The sequence below is a fragment of the Chiloscyllium punctatum genome, chromosome 40 (assembly GCF_047496795.1).
Source record: "Chiloscyllium punctatum isolate Juve2018m chromosome 40, sChiPun1.3, whole genome shotgun sequence".
NCBI classification, from domain to species: Eukaryota; Metazoa; Chordata; class Chondrichthyes; order Orectolobiformes; family Hemiscylliidae; genus Chiloscyllium; species Chiloscyllium punctatum.
In genome coordinates, this window is record NC_092778.1 from 22,611,560 (window position 1) to 22,630,045 (window position 18,486).

The 18,486-nt window shown below is 42.9% G+C and overlaps 1 protein-coding gene and 1 long non-coding RNA gene across 2 annotated transcripts in view; both read left to right on the plus strand.

Moving 5' to 3' along the window:
- The window catches only part of LOC140464430 (uncharacterized), a 154,572-nt gene that overhangs the window by 15,876 nt on the left and 120,210 nt on the right, over positions 1-18,486 (plus strand). The window lies entirely within an intron of this gene.
- Positions 9,864-10,949, plus strand: LOC140464780 (uncharacterized). The gene has a single exon (XM_072560271.1). It carries the CDS (start codon positions 9,864-9,866, stop codon positions 10,947-10,949), a length of 1,086 nt encoding a protein of 361 aa, XP_072416372.1.

Below are 18,486 nucleotides of genomic sequence, written 5' to 3' on the forward strand. Positions count from 1 at the left end.
TATAGGCCTCTTGAGTCAGAAACCAAATTGGCATGTGGCCCCTCACATGAAAAGGCTTGACACGCCAGGATACACTCTGGAAGAAGATTTCTTATTTATTTTATGAAGCATATTTCTGCTTCATAAACTTTAAAAAAGTTACAGTTATGTGTTTCTGAAATTCTGCTGGGGCTCGACTGGCAGGAAACCAGTTTGACCAACAATTTTTTTTTATCTGTTCCTTGATTGTGGGTGTCAGGTCAACATTTATTGTCCAACGTCATTTGCCCAGAGATCATTTAGGAATCAACCACATTGATGTGGTCTTGGAGTTATATCTAAGATTAAGTCACCTTTGTCCCAGAGGACCATATTTCCATAAGAAATGACTGGTGATGAGTTTAACCTGAGGGTCACTACACCTCAGGCGAGAGGTGAAGTTGAGAAGGTGGGACTTTGGGTTAGTATCTCAGTGCATGCAATAATTGAGATTACCATGAAGTTCCAGTCTTCTCAACCTCTCCCTTTGCCTGAGGCATGGTGCCCCTCAGATTAAACAACCACTGGTCATCTCGTTTGAATGAGAGAGCAACCTTGTGTTCTTCTGGGAGTGTTCTCCAGATGTATGGGGCAGCTTCATATAGGGTGCCTGCTGAGCAAGATTGAAGCAGCAAGTTGCAACAATGATGAAGTTGGGGGTTGGGGCAAAAGTCACATGTAGGCCCAGACCAGGTAAGGACAGCAGATCTTCTTTCTTGAATGGTATTAATGAACCAGATGAGATTTTACAACAATTGACAATTTTTAAAAAATCGAATTCAAATTTCACCATCTACCATGGTGAGATTTAAACTCTAGGACATGTCCCATTCAGTGTGGGACATCATGTTGAGGTTGTACAGGACATTGGTGAGGCCTCTTCTGCAGTCCAGCATCAAGTTCTGGTTACCTGTCATAGGAAAGATATCATTAAGCTGGGGAGGGTTCAGAGAGATTTACCAGGATTTTGCTGGGAATGGAAGGTTTGAGTTATAAGGAGAGGCTGGAAAGGCTGGGACTTCTTTCACTGGAGTGTAGGAAATTGAAAAGTTTATAAAATCATGAGGGCGAGAGATATGGTGAAGGACAGGTGTCTTTTCCCCGGGGTGGGGGATTTCAAAACTTGGGGCAAATTTTTAAGGTAAGAGGAGAAAGGTTTGAAAAAGACACTAAGGACAACCTTTCTACACAGGGAGTGGTTCATGTGTGGAATGAACTTCCAGAATAAATGATGGATGTGGTACAGACACAACATTTATTGGACATTTAGATAAGTACACGAGTAAGAAATGTTTGGAGGGATATGGGCCAAATGCAGGTAGATGGAACTAGTTTAGTTTGGGAGTATGGTTGGGGTGGACTGGTTGGCCCAAAGAGTCTGTTTCCATGCTGTCAACTCAGCGGCCCTATGACTAATCTAATGACAGTATCACTATGTCACTGCCTGTCCGTGAAATGCATTAATCTGCTGGAAAAAGCCACCGAGACCATTTCCTTAGGATTGTTACTGGATTCCTGATGGACTGGCAACTAGTGGCATAAAAAAAGAACTGAGGATGGGTGGAGATCTGAAACAAAAACATAAATTGCTGGAGACACTCAGCAGGCTTTACAGCATCCCTGGGAAGAAAGCAGAGTTCCAATGAAAGACTTGAAACATTAACTCTGCTTTCTTTCCACAAGTGCTGTCAGACTCACTGAGTTCCTCTAGCAATTTCTGCTTTTGTTTCAAACCAGCGGGGCTCTGCCAAATTTCAATGCCACAATAAAAATCATCATAAAGGCATTTAATTTAGACACTTCAAGAAGATTACTCGGAGCAACAAATTTAATTCTTTTCCATTTGTCAAACAAAATGCAGTGCTCTGTTAGTCTGCTATGTAACCAAAGTAACTGTTTAACTGGTTAGCTCCTATGTTTGATTTCAAGAACAATGACATGCAGTGTGTGCACCGAGATAAATCAGTTTGGAAGCGCTTTGGCAACTGTTGTTTTGTCACTAACAACAAACGCCCCCTGTTGCTCTTTCTTGTAGTCCAACACAATCAGTTATACCTTATCAAGTGGTTACCTGGAGCTTGTCCATTGTATAGTGAAACCTCCATCAGGTAACACCACTGGACCATTGCATTGTAAGTATTATTTGCAAATATTGCTCTTTGTTACTTTAAGAGTAGAAGAGCTTTGAGAGAAAGGCCTGGGTAGGTGATTTGGAGTCAGTGAAAAGAGTAAACTCAGATGGGTGGCATGCTGGCTCAGGGGTTAGCATACTGCCTCTTGGTACCAGGGTTTGAACCCAACATCGGGTGACTGTCTCTGTGGAGTTTGTGTGTTCTTCCTGTGTCTGCATGGGTTTCCTCCATGTGTTTTGGTTTTCTCCCACAATCTAAAGATATGCCGGTTAGGTGGATTGGCCATGGTAAATGCTCTTCAGAGAATTAGTGCAGACTTGATAGGCCGAATAGCCTCTATCTTTACTGTAGGGATTCTATGGTTTTTGGTTTATTGCCATAACCTTGCCCCAGAAAATGGCCACTGAACCTTGCCTCTAGACAACTGCCAGTTTTTACTTCATGGCCATCTGACTGCACATAAACTAACAAAGGAGAAGGGGTGTCCTAACTGTAATGAGGTCAGCCAGCTGGACCTCATAGAATAAGAGTTCCCTAACTGTGGTCATAGATGATCCACCTCAACACCATCTTCCTCCACTATCCAATCAAGGAGCCCTGGCTGATAAAAAAAGGGTTACGTGAAGAGATACTGACACTCTGGTACCTGACTCTGAATGAGGCAGCACGATAGTCAAGGACTGTTTACATGTGACTAAAGGGTGATTTGGTGACAGGATACCAGCCTCTGTGGAGTTATTACAAAGGGCATTATCATTACTGTTATTTCCCCCTTCTGTGTTTGTAAACCTCTAACTGTTAAAGTGATGTATGAAGAGCAGGATGGTGTCCCAATGTGGGGCCATTTTTGTTGAGTTCTGTGCATTTTTCTGGAACTTTCTCCAAAGAGCAATATTTGTTTGTTTTGTCTCTTAGCTCTGCCGAAGAGTTCATTGTGCTGTTTATCAAATAAAATGTGCTGTTTATCAAATAAAACATTATGGGAAGGGGAAATTGATTTCTATTTTGAGAATTGAGTTCTTTCTGTGATTATAAAAAGGGGAAGGATGCAGATCTAGTAAAAGAAAGAGCAACTCAACACATCTTTAGTGTTCTTGGTCTATCGGTGTTTCTGAAAGCTGAATACAGAACAACCTTGATTATCTGAATGAGACTGGCAAGGGGTATTTTGTTTGGGTAACTGATTGTTCAGTTAACTGATTAATTGGATAACGGATAACATTTTTACGGGACCCCGGGATCTTGCTCAGATAATCCAAAATTCGGATAATTGACGCTTGAATAACTGATGTTGTTCTGTACCTTCCTTTGTTCAAATCTACAAGGAGCACAACAACATTGTCTTTAAGAGTGAAGCTCACTACTGGTCCCAACTGGGACCCCTGGCCCTCCCCCCCCCCCACGAGGCAATTGCCTCCTCCACAAGGAACTAACTGCCTCGCATCAGGGTTTGTGAGAAAACGAGCAGCTCTTCAGACTCAACAGCACCACTGGGAGGTAAATGATCGCCACTGGTATTGCAGCCAGCCAACACCAGCAAAGTGATAACTGACTCTGCCCCTTGTAAACGGGCTCTGTTGTGGAGCTTGGGTCAGTGAAGGTCTTGGCTGGAGGTGTATCAGTTGATGTGCTTCTTGCTGCCCATAGGGAGGCTCTCCAGACTGCAACTGCTCAGAAGCCACCATGGCATATCTGGTGGCCTACCTCAGATCAGGAAGGTGACTGGAGCTCTACCCCATCTTCACTTGTTATTGTATGCCCCTTCCCCAATCTACCAGTCTGAAGCCAGATTAATTTCTGCCCAGCAAGTGCACACATTACTCCCATAGACTTAAAAAACCCACATGATGAGGCCCTTAACTTCATTCATATTAAATTCATATGATGACCACCTACAAAATGTGCAGTTCCGATTTAGGTATTTACTTTTCATGCCCAATACCCAGAAAGCTGTGAAGCCATTTCCATAGTTTCTCTTCCTTAGTCGATCAAACACACAAACTAGGGCACTGTAAATATAAGAAAAGGAGTAGCAATAGGACATCTGTGCCCTTGAGTCGTGTCCACCATATTCCATTTCTTCATCCATGGTCATAGATGATCCACCTCAACACCATCTTCCTCCACTATCCCCATATCCTTTGGTACCCTTAAAATCTAGAAATGTATTGAGTCTTGAATATATTCAATGATTGAGCTTCCACTGCCCTTTGGGGCAGAGAATTCTACTGATTTATCACCCTCTGAGTAAAGAAATTCCTCCTCATCTCAGTCTTAAAGGGGCTGACCCTTATTCGGAGACAGTATCCCCTGGTTCCAGACTTCCAACCAGGGGAAATGTCCTTCCTGCATTTATACTGCAGAATTTGAATGAGACGACTATTCATTCTACCAAACTCTAAATAGCCCCTGTCTCCTCAGTACCTAGGTCAGGAAGCCCAGACCATAACTTTGCTATTTGTTTCAGCAAAGTGTATAATCAATATTCTTGGAGTGAGTTAGCTGGTTCAACTGCCAAGATTTAGATTAGATTCCCTATAGTGTGGAAACAGGCCCTTCGGCCCAACCAGTCCACACTGACCCTCTGAAGAGTAACCCACTCCTACCCATCTCCCTCTGACTAGTGCACCTAACATTATGGGCAATTTACCATGGCCAATTCACCTGACCTGCACATCTTTGGATTGTGGGAGGAAACCGGAGCACTCACAGGAAACCCACGCAGACACGGGGAGAATATGCAAACTTCACACAGAGAGTCGCCCAAGGCTGGGTCCCTGGCGCTGTGAGGCAGCAGTGCTAATCACTGAGCCACTGTGCCACCGCTTTTGAACAAACAGAATTTATTTACAAAATTACAGATTGAAGCACAAAGAGCAGAAAACAGAATACCAGATAACTTATCCGATCCAAACCTGACTTAATGAAAAAAAACTTGCAACAGTCCCAATACTGATTGGATTCCCTACTGTGTGGAAACAGGCCCTTCGGTCCAACAAGTTCACACTGACCCTCTGAAGAGTAACCCATCCTCCTCTGACTAATGCACCTAACAGCTAAATGGCAATTTAACGTGGCCAATTCACATAACCTGCACGCCTTTGAAATGTGGGAGGAAACCAGAGGAAACCCACACAGACATGGGGAGAATGTGCAAACTCCACACAGACAGTTGCCCGAGGCTGAAATCAAACCTGGGACCCTGCTGCTGTGAGGCAGCAGTGCTAACCACTGAGCCACCATACACACATCCCTTAATGCAACGAGTAAAAATGACACAGGCAGCATACAGTTTGCGAAGTTAGAAGGAAAGAGAGAAGATCCTGTGGCTTTTTCCACACACAGTTGCCACTGAACTCTAATTAAAGTTTTAAACTGAATTAAAAAAACTCTATTCTAAATGAAGGCTAGCTACCCAGCTAGCTGGCCACTCCCCTTTGATTATACCGGTTTTTAAAAAGACATGAAAGCCTTTGGCCAAAGATATTACCTATTAAGGTAAACAAAAGAATTCCAATAAAACTTTCAAACCCAGCCTAGTTGGAGCCTGGCCAATTACCCCCTCTCTGGGAAAAAAGCTCAAGGGCAATAGTAACCTTATAAAAAGAACCAATATTGTGACACCTCCCCCCTTAAGAACAATGAACAATCAATATCCAAAGATGGCTTCATTTTTCAAAAACCCCTAAAAAATCATTAGTACTTTAAACACACTGACTATAAACATGCAAACATGCACAAATACATTCGGATTCAGTCTGTGGTTCTCCCACCACCGAAAGCCTCTGTTTCTTATTCGAGACTCAACAATGCATTGGCGATCACGTTTTCTCGACCTGCCACATGCACAACTTGCAAATTGAAAGGCTGTAATGACAAGTTCCATCTAAACAGTTTGGCATTTTTGTCCTTAAATTTCTCCACAAACTTTAATGGGCTATGATCAGTGTATACGATTGTCTCAGATACATTACTGGTAATATAAACACTGAAATATTGTAGTGCCAACACGAAGCTCAAAGTCTCTTTCTCAACTGTTGAATATTTCTGCTGACAAACGTTCAACTTCCTGGAGAAGTACCCAAATGGGTCTTTCTATTTTCTTGTCGTCTTTCTGCAGGAGCACAGTGCTGACACCACATCACTTGTATTGATAACCACCTTGAAAGGCTTTGTGTAATCAGTTGTGGCTAATACTGGGGCAGTGGTTAACATAGTTTTTAGGCAGTCAAATGCCTTTTGACAGTCCGCTGTCCACTGAAACCTCTTGCCTGCCTTTAGCAATTCAGTGAGTGGAGCAGCCACACAGCTAAAATTTGGCATAAACTTTTGATAAAATCCACTCAATCCCAGGAACCAAAGTACTGCTCTTTTTGTCAATGGTATGGGAAACTCTGCAATTACTTTTGTTTTCGCATCCCCTGGGGCCACTTGTCCATGTCCAATAACATGGCCCAGGAAGGTGACTTGGGCTTTGGCAAATTCACTTTTAGCTAGCTTTACCACCAAGCCTGCCTTCTGAAGTCGATCAAGCAAGTTCGCTAAATGTTGTAAATGTTCCTTCCATGAGGGACTAAAAAGCACAGGTGTACATCACATATTTGGGAAATCCAGCAATAACCTTATTGGTTAGTCTCTGAAATGTGGCCGGAGGGTTTTTCATACCAAATGGCATGACTTTAAACGGTACAGTCCAGTTGGAGTTACGAAAGCCGAAATTGCCTTTGCTGCTTCTGACAGAGGTACCTGCCAGTAGCCTCTGAGCAAGTCCAACTTAGAAATGTAAGTTGCTTGTCCCACCTTTTCAACACAGTCTTCCAACCGGATCAGTCTTTGTAACTGTATTGACTTTGCGATAGTCCACACATAACCATTGAGTACCACCTGGTTTAGACAATATTACTATGGGTGAGCTCCAGTCACTGTAACTCACTTTGATTCTGCCATCTTGGAGCATGCGTTCTCTCTCCTTCTGAAACGGTGCCAACTTTAGAGGGTTATGCCTATAAGGATGTTGCTTAATTGGAACAGCATCTCCTATGTCTACATTATGCACAATTAGGTTAGTACTTCCCAGTTTATTTCTGCATATCTCCCCATAAGATAGCAATAACTCTTTCAGGTCATTTCGATTTTTCTCAGGAATGTAACTCAATAACTTATTCCAATTTTTGACAACTTCCTCATTGTCCAATTTAATTTGTGGAATGTCCAATTCAAAATCCTCTGAATGTGGTTATTCCTTCTGTGCTGTAAGCATTAACGCCTTCTCCTCTTGCTTTCCTGCCCTAACAAAATACCCTTTGAGCATATTCACATGACACACTCTGTGAGATTTCTTCCTGTCTGGAGTCCCTATCAAGTAGTTCACCTCACTCAATTTCCTTTTGGTTTGATAAGGTCCAATAAACCTTGCTTTTAAAGGTTTACCTATTACTGGAAGTAACACTCATACCTTATCCCCGACAGCAAAATGGTGAAATTTTGATTTCTTGTTCACTTCCTGTTTCATTGCATGCTGCAATACTTTTAAATGCTGACTAGCCAACGCTCCAGCTCTATTTCATTGTTCTTTAAAATTTGAAACATAGTCCAAATGAGGATTTCCACGTGAGGATTTCTCTTTTCCCTAGCTTCTATCCCTCATGGGTTGAAATTGATTCGGGAAGCCAAACCATGGTTTATGGACCGACTCATAATCATCAGCCACTTCAGCTGCTAACCTTGCCGTTTTGCTTCGCTGCACTTCCAGACTAAGCTCATCTTCAGCCTTCATCTCCATCCTTTTAAGCTGAATTTCCTTTTTAAGTATCAATTTCTGAAGTTCAAATTTTTCTTTCCCTTCTGCTAAAGCCCTTTCTTCTTTTTCTTTTTCTTCTGCTTTAAACTGTAATTCAAACTGTTTCTTTCCTGCTTCTAACTAAAGCTTCTTCATTTGCAATTGAAGTTTAGCGATCTCTCCAGATCTGATGGGGTTTCCAGCAAATTTAAATACTGAGCCACTGCTGCAATCATCTCATCTTTCGTCATATTAGGAGGTAACTTTACATTCAGCTTGTCGACTAATTCCCACAGCTTGGTCTTATTCGCCTTTTGTCAAAACCTCCAAGGTCACTTCTTATACCTCCAGAACCTCCCTGGTGACTGAAAAAGTGCTGTTTAAACCAACCAAATCAACACCTGAAGTGAAAGACACTAACACCTACCACTCACTGTTCAAATCCCGCAGAGTCTCCAGTCTGTTATGGACTAGGCTAGACCTGTCAAAACATTTTTAAGCAGTTAGACGAGACCGTAATTTTGCTATTTGTTTCAGCTAAGTGTACAACGGATATTCCTGGAGTGATTTAGCTGATTCAACTGCCAAGTTTTAAACAAAAAGAATTTATTTACAAAATTACAGAATGAAACACAAAGAACAGAAAACAGAATACCGGATTACTTATCCTATCCAAACCTGATTTAATGACGCTGTTCCGAACATACTTGCAATAGTCCCAATACACAGATCCCTTAGCACAATGAGTAAAAATGACACAAACAGCTTATAGTTTGCAAAGTTAGAAGGGCAGAAGGAGAGAGAGAGGATCCTGTGGCTTTTTCCACACACAGATGCCATTGAACTCACTAAAGTTCTGAACTGAATCAAAAAAAGCTCTAATCTAAATGAAGGTCAACCACCCAGTTAGCTGGCCACTCCCCTTTGATTATACTGGTGTTTTAGGGTAAGCAAAAGAGTCCCAGTAAAACCTTCAAACCCAGCCTAGTTGGAACCTGGCCAATTACCCTCTCTCTGGAAAAAAAAACTCAAGAGCTTAGTAACCTCATAAAACGAACCAGTATTGTGACAATAGTAATTCATCCTTAGTTTGCTGCACCATACCTATGACCTCAATGATAGCTACAGTTCTAAAAACTTGAACCTTGCATCACATTCCCACAGAGGCCAACATCCTGTCACCAATTCATCCTTTATTTACATGTGACGAGTCCTTGACGCTGATCTAGCTCTGGATGTAGCTTTGCTCATTGAACGGGAAGGTTTGTTTTCAGATGTTTTGTCAGCATACTCGGAAACATCTTCAGTGAGCCTCCAGATGAAGCACTGGTGGTGTAGCCCACTTTCTGTTTATATGGTTGGGTTTCCTTGGGTTGGTGGTGTCATTTCCTGTGGTGACATCATTTCCTATGGTGATGTCATTGCCTGTTCATTTTCTCAGGGGTGGGAAATGGGATCCAAGTCAATGTGTTTGTTGATAGAGTTCCGGTTGGAATGTCATGTTTTGAGGAATTCTCGTACTTGTCTCTGTTTGGCTTGTCCTAGGGTGGATGTGTTTTCCCAGTTGAAGTGGTGTCCTTCCTCATCCTTATGTAGGGATACTAGTGAGAGAGGGTCATGTCTTTTTGTAGCTAGTTGATGTTCCATGTATCCTGGTGGCTAGTTTTCTACCTGTTTGTCCAACAAAGTGTTTGTTACAGTTCTTGCAAGGTATTTTGTAAATGACATTAGTTTTGCTTGTTGTCTATATAGGGTCTTACCAGTTCATTACCCACTGTTTTAGTGTGTTGGTGGGTTTGTGGTCTACCGTGATGCCAAGGAGTCTGAGTAGTTTGGCAGTCATTGCCGAGATGTCTTTGATGTAGAGGAAAGTTGCTAGAGTTTTCTAAAACAGTTTGGTTTTTCAACTTTCAGGAATGAAAAACTCAATTATAATGGACCATTCCTTAGAAACCTCAAAGCGCAAAGAGAAACTATTGCAGACAATGCACAAGCTCCAGGTTAAGTCGGGGAGTACTTTGCAACAGACAAGCCCATTGCTAAACTGTCACACGGGTATGGGCATGGTGACCATACAACATGTGAATCACCTGTCACACACAGCATCGCAGGTTTGTCAGGATCTCGAGAATATTGAAAACCTGGTTCGCTTTCGTCAGAATGAGCTCATGTACAAAATTGCAAACCCAGAGGGGAGTCATTCAGATGGTCTGAGTGGCATCCACTGTTGTCTCGATGGCACCACTTACATTGTCAGTGTCAGCTCTCCATGGGTCCACGTACTGAATCGTTCTGGTCAGGTAGTCCAGTCATTGCATTGTGTTCAACAGCAGGGAAGATGTAAGGAGCCCTTTCTTCCAGAAGATGTAACTCTGACTAGAACTGGAATGGTGGCTGTTACTGATATGGTGGGTGGAGCTGTTCAGATCTTCAATCCTCACTCCAGGTTCTCAGAAGGCGAATGGATTGGAATTGGAAAAATAAATTGCCCCAAAGGAATTGGAGTCGACCGTTCTGGGAAACTCCTGGTAACCGATTATACTGGAGGCAACGTGCATATTTTTGCTGTGGATCATACCTTCAGGCAGAAGTACATTCAGACTATCACAGGACTAATAGGACCCAGATACATAGCTTCAATGTATGATGGTAGAATCGTTGTGAGTGAAGAATGTGGTGACGTGAAGGTGTACGGAAGCAACCTGAAACTAATGTACTCACTCAGCACCAAATACTGCCACCAATTTGGAAATCCTGCTGGGCTCTGTGCTGACAAGGAGGGGAACATCATGGTAGTGGATGAACAGAAGAGAAATGTGATACTGTTTCCAAAGTTTGGATCTCCTGTTTCCATTGTATCAATGGGCCTCAAGAAGCCTACTGGTTTGGCTTGCTCCAGTTATGGTCTCGTGTTTGTAATGGATACCGGAGACAATTGTATCAAAGTCTTCAAGTACAGAGTAAATACAAGGCATGGTTCAATGAAGATTGGGCAATCTAACCATAGGCTACACACATAACACCAAGAGGAAAAGTATGATGCTAGCAAGATTTGTAAACCTGAAGATTAATTTGTAATAAAATGTTTCAGAGCCAATTCCAAGAACTGATCATACCAGGGTAACAAGGAAATATTTCAGGAAAATACAAATCTAAGAGGTATTTTACAACGATGCAGGCAAATCAATCAGAGGAAGTTTAGGAAGCAACAAATCCATTGTTGATAAATTATTTTTCTGCACGAGTAACGATGCTTGAGATTCTGCAAGTAATCCTTCATGAAGGAAGAAGCAATTTCGAGGGGCCAAATAGTCAACTCCCGTTTGTATTTCAGCCGATCTTATGACGTGTTCATCGAAATATTACATGTTCCAATTCTCAAGCCTCACTCGAATTAATCAAAGATGTTTGTTCACTTCTTGGGGGTGAGTGTATGTTAATGTAGAATCACATTTCAATATGGTCTTCTGAAAGACAAACTGTAGTGCTGCAGATAGGACACAGAGGGGGCTCTCACTTTCATTGGTCACAAACATCTTTAGGAGACATTTAGACTACTCATTGAGATACTCTGTGTTGGGGAAATCCTGCAAACACAAAATGTTTAACAATTTTTTATTTCAAAAATACACTTTATTCATTAAAACAATCTTTATATACATACAGTGTCTCTAGAGTGGTTCAATTTTGTAGTCTTTAGTTTGGGATTATGTTTGGCAAGGATTGCTTGGGCCAAAGGGTCTGTTTTCGTGCTGTGTGACTTTATGAGTCTATGTAAAACAGACAAACCCAAGGCATTTCTTACTTTTGCAAGACTATATTTACATACATTTGAGGCACTGGAAGGGTCTGATAACTGAATGGGCCTACATTTAACTTTGGCAGACTATGTTCCACTGGCATTGACTGGATGCACTTTCCAGGCATGGATGATGGTATCATTCAGGTACCAGCTTCAATCTACTATTATAGCACATCTCTGATCCACATACAATGCAGCTGTGCAATGCCATGCTGCACGTGGAATGGCACTGACAACTCTGATTGTACTGGCGATGCCTGGCAACTTTTGCAGAAAGGGACAAGCATCTGACCTCATGGACTGGATCAGGGTGCACTTCAGGGCTCCTCATTAATTCTTTTAGCCAGCATTCCCTGTAGTCTGTGCAGCTACGTACATACTCTGATGTTTCGCACAGAAATTGGCATCAACATGCTATTAATGACATCGATGTCCAGTTCTAGAGATAGGAAAATTAGAGAGTACCATACTCTTAGCATTTTTTGCAAGGTTTGTGAAGGTGTGTCTTAGCATGCATTCAATTTTCACAGACTGCTCACAGCATCCTTGCCTTTCCTTTTCTTGCCTTTTGCACTTTGCCCCTTCAATCCCAGTTGTTCTGTTTTGCCTTGTTCTTTAGTACAGATACAAAGCCAGTAGCTTGTCATGGTTGTCTAGGGGAAGTGATGGCCTCGTGGTATTATCACTGGACTGTTAATCCAGAGATCCAGCTAATGTTCTGGGGACCAGAGTTCGAATCCCATCATGGCAGATGCTGGAATTTGAGTTCAATAAAATGAAAATCTGGAATTAAGAGTCTAATGATGACTATGAATCCATGGTCAATCGTTGGGGGAAAACCCCATTTGATTCATCAGTGAACTGTCTGTGTGGTGTTTGCACATCTCCCCGTGTCTAAGTGGGTTTCCTCCGGATGCTCCGGTTTCCTCCCACAGTCCAAAGATGTGCAGGTTAGGCGAATTGGCTGTGCTAAATTGCCCGTAGTGTTAGGTGAAAGGGTAAATGTAGGTGAAGGGGTAAATGTAGGGGAATGGATCTGGGTGGGTTGCTCTTTGAAGGGTCGGTGAGGACTTGTTGGGCCGAAGGGCCTGTTTCCACACTGTAAGTAATCTAATCTCATCTTTCTGGAATAAAACTGCCATCTTTACCTGGTCTGATCTACATGTGACTCGTGACTCACAGCAATTGTGGTTGACTCTTAACTGCCCTCTAGGCAATAAGTACTGCCCATCCAGTGACAACCTCATCCTGTCAATGTGTAGGTGTACACAGTCAGCAGTGATCAGTCAAGGGGGTGGACATGTTGCCATGTGACATCATGTTATATCAATGTCCCACCTACAAAGGTATGCCAGCAACCTATGTGGCAAACACATTGAGCACCTGACAAGTGGCCATGTTTCAAAGTCTAAGTGGAGGAGCCTTCAGTCATGTCAGGGGAGATGCTCTTCAGTCAGGGAGTCCTGGCACAGAAACACAAGGACATTGTCTGATATCTGTCCAGGGGCTCAACCTTGGTCAGGCAGCTCCTCTAGGTGGTCAGCATTAGGATCCTCTTCAGCTGGATGTTGGTCACTCCACTACCTTTTCTGGCTCTTTCTGCCCTGTTGTGAGTTGTTTTCTATGAAATGAGACAAAGGGAAGGAATTGATTAGGGTAAATATATTTGGCACAGCCGTTAGTGCGGCTAGGAGGAGGGGGCAAGGAGCTGAGGCGTCCTGAATGAGTGAGAAAGAGGTACAGATGCCATTTGGGAGGAGGGGTTCAATGTGTAAGGACAAGTGAGGGAAGATGTTACATGCTTTAGTTAGAGCATTACGGTGTGAACCTTGGTGGGAGGTATATGCAGGAAAAGAGATAGAGTGAGTGTGAGGTGGCAGAACTGGTGGCAGTGAATCTTGTTATGGCATTGCTGGGTGTGCCACCAAATTGTGGAGACCGCACTGACCAGGATGACAATCTCCATCAGGGGCTGGCTTTATTTGGAGTCATGCTCTTCTCTGCCAGGGAAGAGGATGGGCCTCCTCTGAAGCGTAAGGTACACCTGATGGTGTTTTTATTTGTGTCTTGTCAACAATGCTAACCTGTTTGTTACAGTAAATGTCTTGAAATGTGGTGTTATTTCAGCTATTAACTGGAAGTGCAAATTCATTTTTACAAGTTATAGGCGATTTTGCAATGTTATTTACTTATACAGTCTGGTTACAGTGGTGACCTGAGTTTGAGTTTGAACTATAGAAATTACCCTCCCCCACATTTTTCTGACAGTGGAAATGACTGTGTATGACAAGACGAGATAAGACAGCAGTTATAGAATATTGCTGCAGGCAATGACCTTTACTGCAATATGTGAGTACAGGTAAAAGCATATGCAGATCCCTAGCTCCTGGGAGATCTTCACCTTTTATTGGATTTGCTTGTGTCACAGCTTATTCAAAGGCTCTTTAAGAATCTGTCATCTTGTTTATAAAGGGAAGCCTATGGTTTCACGTCAATGCTGAAGAAGCTTAGATTTTATTTTATGCTTTTGGGGACAAACAATACGACTGCAAAACAATTTACAGAAACAATTTATCATAAACTGCTGTAGAAGACCTCTTTTGTTATTTTTGTCAAAACACCTATTTAAAAATGCAATCAAAGCTTCTCTGTTCTGTACAAATTCTTCTCAAAGTGGATTTAAAACAACAACCCATGCAGTTTATAAAGGTGATGAAAGAAAGAAAGTGCATTTTCATTTCTGTTGTCCCTCCAAAGATTATCTTCACAGTTTAGTCAATTAATCAAACAATACATCTTAATATTAATAACTGCTTTATCTATAACAGACTGATTTGCAACACTGGCCTAGATATTGGAGTGAACAATCAAGCCTCAATGAAAGCTTCCCATAATGCTCAGGTGACAATTACAGTGGGGTTTTCCCCTTTCCCATTCACTGTTTAAATCTAACGCTAAGACAAGAGCTGTCTTTGTGTGAAGCACCAGTGATGCCAACAATCATGTGGAAAGATTCCCACATGGAAATCAGGATTTTGTCAGGTGCCATGGTCCGTGTTTGCTCAGTCAGAGAGACAGGTAGTCCTGAAGGAGAGGAGCCTTGTCACTGGGGGATGTCCAATATATTGTTAGGGTTAGACTGACGGACCCTATGTGGAAGGTTTAAAGGGTTTGATTGGCTGGCTTTGAGAAGCCAAGGAAGGGGAAGTTAAAGTCTCAATAGTTCAAGAAAAATAAACTGGAAAGTGTCAGTCAGAAACTAAGGGTAGAGACAGGAGTATAATTTTTCTGGATTTGAGTTTTTGTAATGGATTGTATTCAGAAACAGTTTGAAAGTTTATTTGATTGTGTTAAGATCTGCCTAAATGCTCTATCGATATCTATCTATCTATCTATCTATCTATCTATCTTTTTCATTTTTTTTACATTTATTCATGCAATTAGGTCAACATTTATTACCCATCCCAAAGAGTCAATCATATTCAAAGTTTAGTAGAAGATTTGTAGCTCGGGTGCTCGTTGTTGTGGTTCTGTTCGCCAAGCTGGGAATTTGTCTTGCAAACGTTTCGTCCCCTGTCTAGGTGACATCCTCAGTGCTTGGGAGCCTCCTGTGAAGCGCTTTTGTGCTGTTTCCTCCGGCATTTATAGTGGCCTGTCTCTGCCGCTTCCGGTTGTCAGTTCGAGCTGTCCACTGTAGTGGCCGGTATATTGGGTCCAGGTCGATGTGTTTGTTGATAGAGTCTGTGGATGAGTGCCATGCCTCTAGGAATTCCCTGGCTGTTCTCTGTTTGGCTTGCCCTATAATGTTAGTGTTGTCCCAGTCGAATTCATGTTGCTTGTCGTCTGTGTGTGTGGCTACTAAGGATAGCTGGTCGTGTTGTTTCGTGGCTAGTTGGTGTTCGTGTATATGGATCGTTAACTGTCTTCCTGTTTGTCCGATGTAGTGTTTTGTGCATGGGATTTTGTACACTACATTAGTTTTGCTCATGTTGGGTATCGGGTCCTTTGTTCTGGTGAGTTGTTGTCTGAGCGTGGCTGTTGGTTTGTGTGCTGTTATGAGTCCTAGTGGTCGCAGTAGTCTGGCTGTCAGTTCAGAAATGCTCCTGATGTATGGTAGTGTGGCTAGTCCTTTGGGTTGCGGCATGTCCTTGTTCCGTTGTCTCTCCCTTAGGCATCTGTTGATGAAATTGCGAGGGTATCCGTTTTTGGCGAATACTTTGTATAGGTGTTCCTCTTCCTCTTTTTGTAGTTCTGGTGTGCTGCAGTGTGTTGTGGCCCTTTTGAATAGTGTCCTGATGCAACTTCGTTTGTGTGTGTTGGGGTGGTTGCTTTCATAGTTTAGGACTTGGTCTGTGTGTGTGGCTTTCCTGTAAACCTTTGTGGTGAATTCTCTGTTCGGTGTTCTCTGTACCATCACGTCTAGGAATGGGAGTTGGTTGTCCTTTTCTTCCTCTCTAGTGAATCGGATTCCTGTGATTCCAAATAACCAAATAACCAAATATACGAACAAATCAACAGAACACCCATGGGCTCACCGATCTCTGGACTCATAGCAGAAGCAGTAATGCAAAGGTTAGAACAAACAGTCTTACCACAACTTCAACCCAAACTCTGGGTCAGATACGTGGATGACACCTTTGTAATAATTAAAAACACAGAAATAAGAGAACACACACCAGATCATCAACGCCACACTCACAGGAATCCGATTCACTAGAGAGGAAGAAAAGGACAACCAACTCCCATTCCTAGACGTGATGGTACAGAGAACACCGAACAGAGAATTCACCACAAAGGTTTACAGGAAAGCCACACACACAGACCAAGTCCTAAACTATGAAAGCAACCACCACAACACACACAAACGAAGTTGCATCAGGACACTATTCAAAAGGGCCACAACACACTGCAGCACACCAGAACTACAAAAAGAGGAAGAGGAACACCTATACAAAGTATTCGCCAAAAACGGATACCCTCGCAATTTCATCAACAGATGCCTAAGGGAGAGACAACGGAATGAGGACATTTATTTAGATTAGATTAGATTACCTACAGTGTGGAAACAGGCCCTTCGGCCCAACAAGTCCACACTGCCCCGCCGAAGCGTAACCCACCCATACCCCTACATCTAGATCTAGATCTAGATCTACCCCTTACCTAACACTACGGGCAATTTACCCTGGCCAATTCACCTGACCTGCACATTTTTGGACTGTGGGAGGAAACCGGAACACCCGGAGGAAACCCACGCAGACACAGGGAGAACGTGCAAACTCCACACAGTCAGTCGCCTGAGGTGGGAATTGAACCCAAGTCTCCGGCGCTGTGAGGCAGCAGTGCTAACCACTGTGCCACCGTGCCGCCCACAAACCCAATGGTGCAACCCAAAGGACTAGCCACACTACCATACATCAGGAGCATTTCTGAACTGACAGACTACTGCGACCACTAGGACTCATAACAGCACACAAACCAACAGCCACGCTCAGACAACAACTCACCAGAACAAAGGACCCGATACCCAACATGAGCAAAACTAATGTAGTGTACAAAACCCCATGCAGAAAACACTACATCGGACAAACAGGAAGACAGTTAACGATCCGTATACATGAACACCAACTAGCCACGAAACGACACGACCAGCTATCCTTAGTAGCCACACACACAGACGACAAGCAACATGAATTCGACTGGGACAACACTAACATTATAGGGCAAGCCAAACAGAGAACAGCCAGGGAATTCCTAGAGGCATGGCACTCATCCACAGACTCTATCAACAAACACATCGACCTGGACCCAATATACCGGCCACTACAGTGGACAGCTCGAACTGACAACCGGAAGCGGCAGAGACAGGCCACTATAAATGCTGGAGGAAACAGCACAGAAGCGCTTCACAGGAGGCTCCCAAGCACTGAGGATGTCACCTAGACAGGGGACGAAATGTTTGCAAGACAAATTCCCAGCTCGGCGAACAGAACCACAACAAGTCAATCATATTATGGTGGATATAGAGTCACATATAGACCAGAGCAGGTATGAATGACAGTTTCCTTTCCAAAAGGACAATAGTGAACCAGATGGATTTTTCTGACAATCAGCAATGGATTCATATTCATCACTGGACTCTTATTCCGGATTTTGATTGAATTCAAATTCCACCATCTGCTGTGGGAGAATTCAAACCCAGGTCAGAGAATTACCTGGGTTTTTGTGTAATGAAGTTGTGTTCTATTGTTAAAGAGCATCGGCAGTCTCATGTGAATATGTTTCAGTGAGACCCACCATGTTAATTAACAAAAAAGATTGAACAAATGCTCTATCAAGTCAGGTTTCATTTTTGGATCTGCCTTGTGAATTGTTACCAGTAGCTGGGGATCAGAACAAAGTTAGGACTCTTTGTAGGATAAGAGCTAACTGAGTTTCCACATAGCTCACTGTTGAACTCCTAACTGGTTCTGGACTGAACTAAACTGCTCATCTAGAGAGCTGACCACTCCCCTTTCATTATACAGGTCACTTCTGAGGAAGAACCATTAACTTGCAGGATCGAGAGAATGGTGCTAGAAAAGCACAGCAGGTCAGGCAGCATCCGAGGAGCAGGACAGTTTTTGTTGGACTTTTGCCCGGAATGTCAATTCTCCCGCTCCTTGGATGCTTCCTGACCTGCTGTGTGTTTCCAGCACCACACTCTCCAGCATCTGCAGTCCTCACTTTTGCCTCATTAACTTGCAGGATCAATCTGG

Bases quoted from the DNA above. Each gene is read 5' to 3' on its own strand.
- LOC140464780 (XM_072560271.1), top strand. From the start codon at position 9,864: ATGGACCATTCCTTAGAAACCTCAAAGCGCAAAGAGAAACTATTGCAG.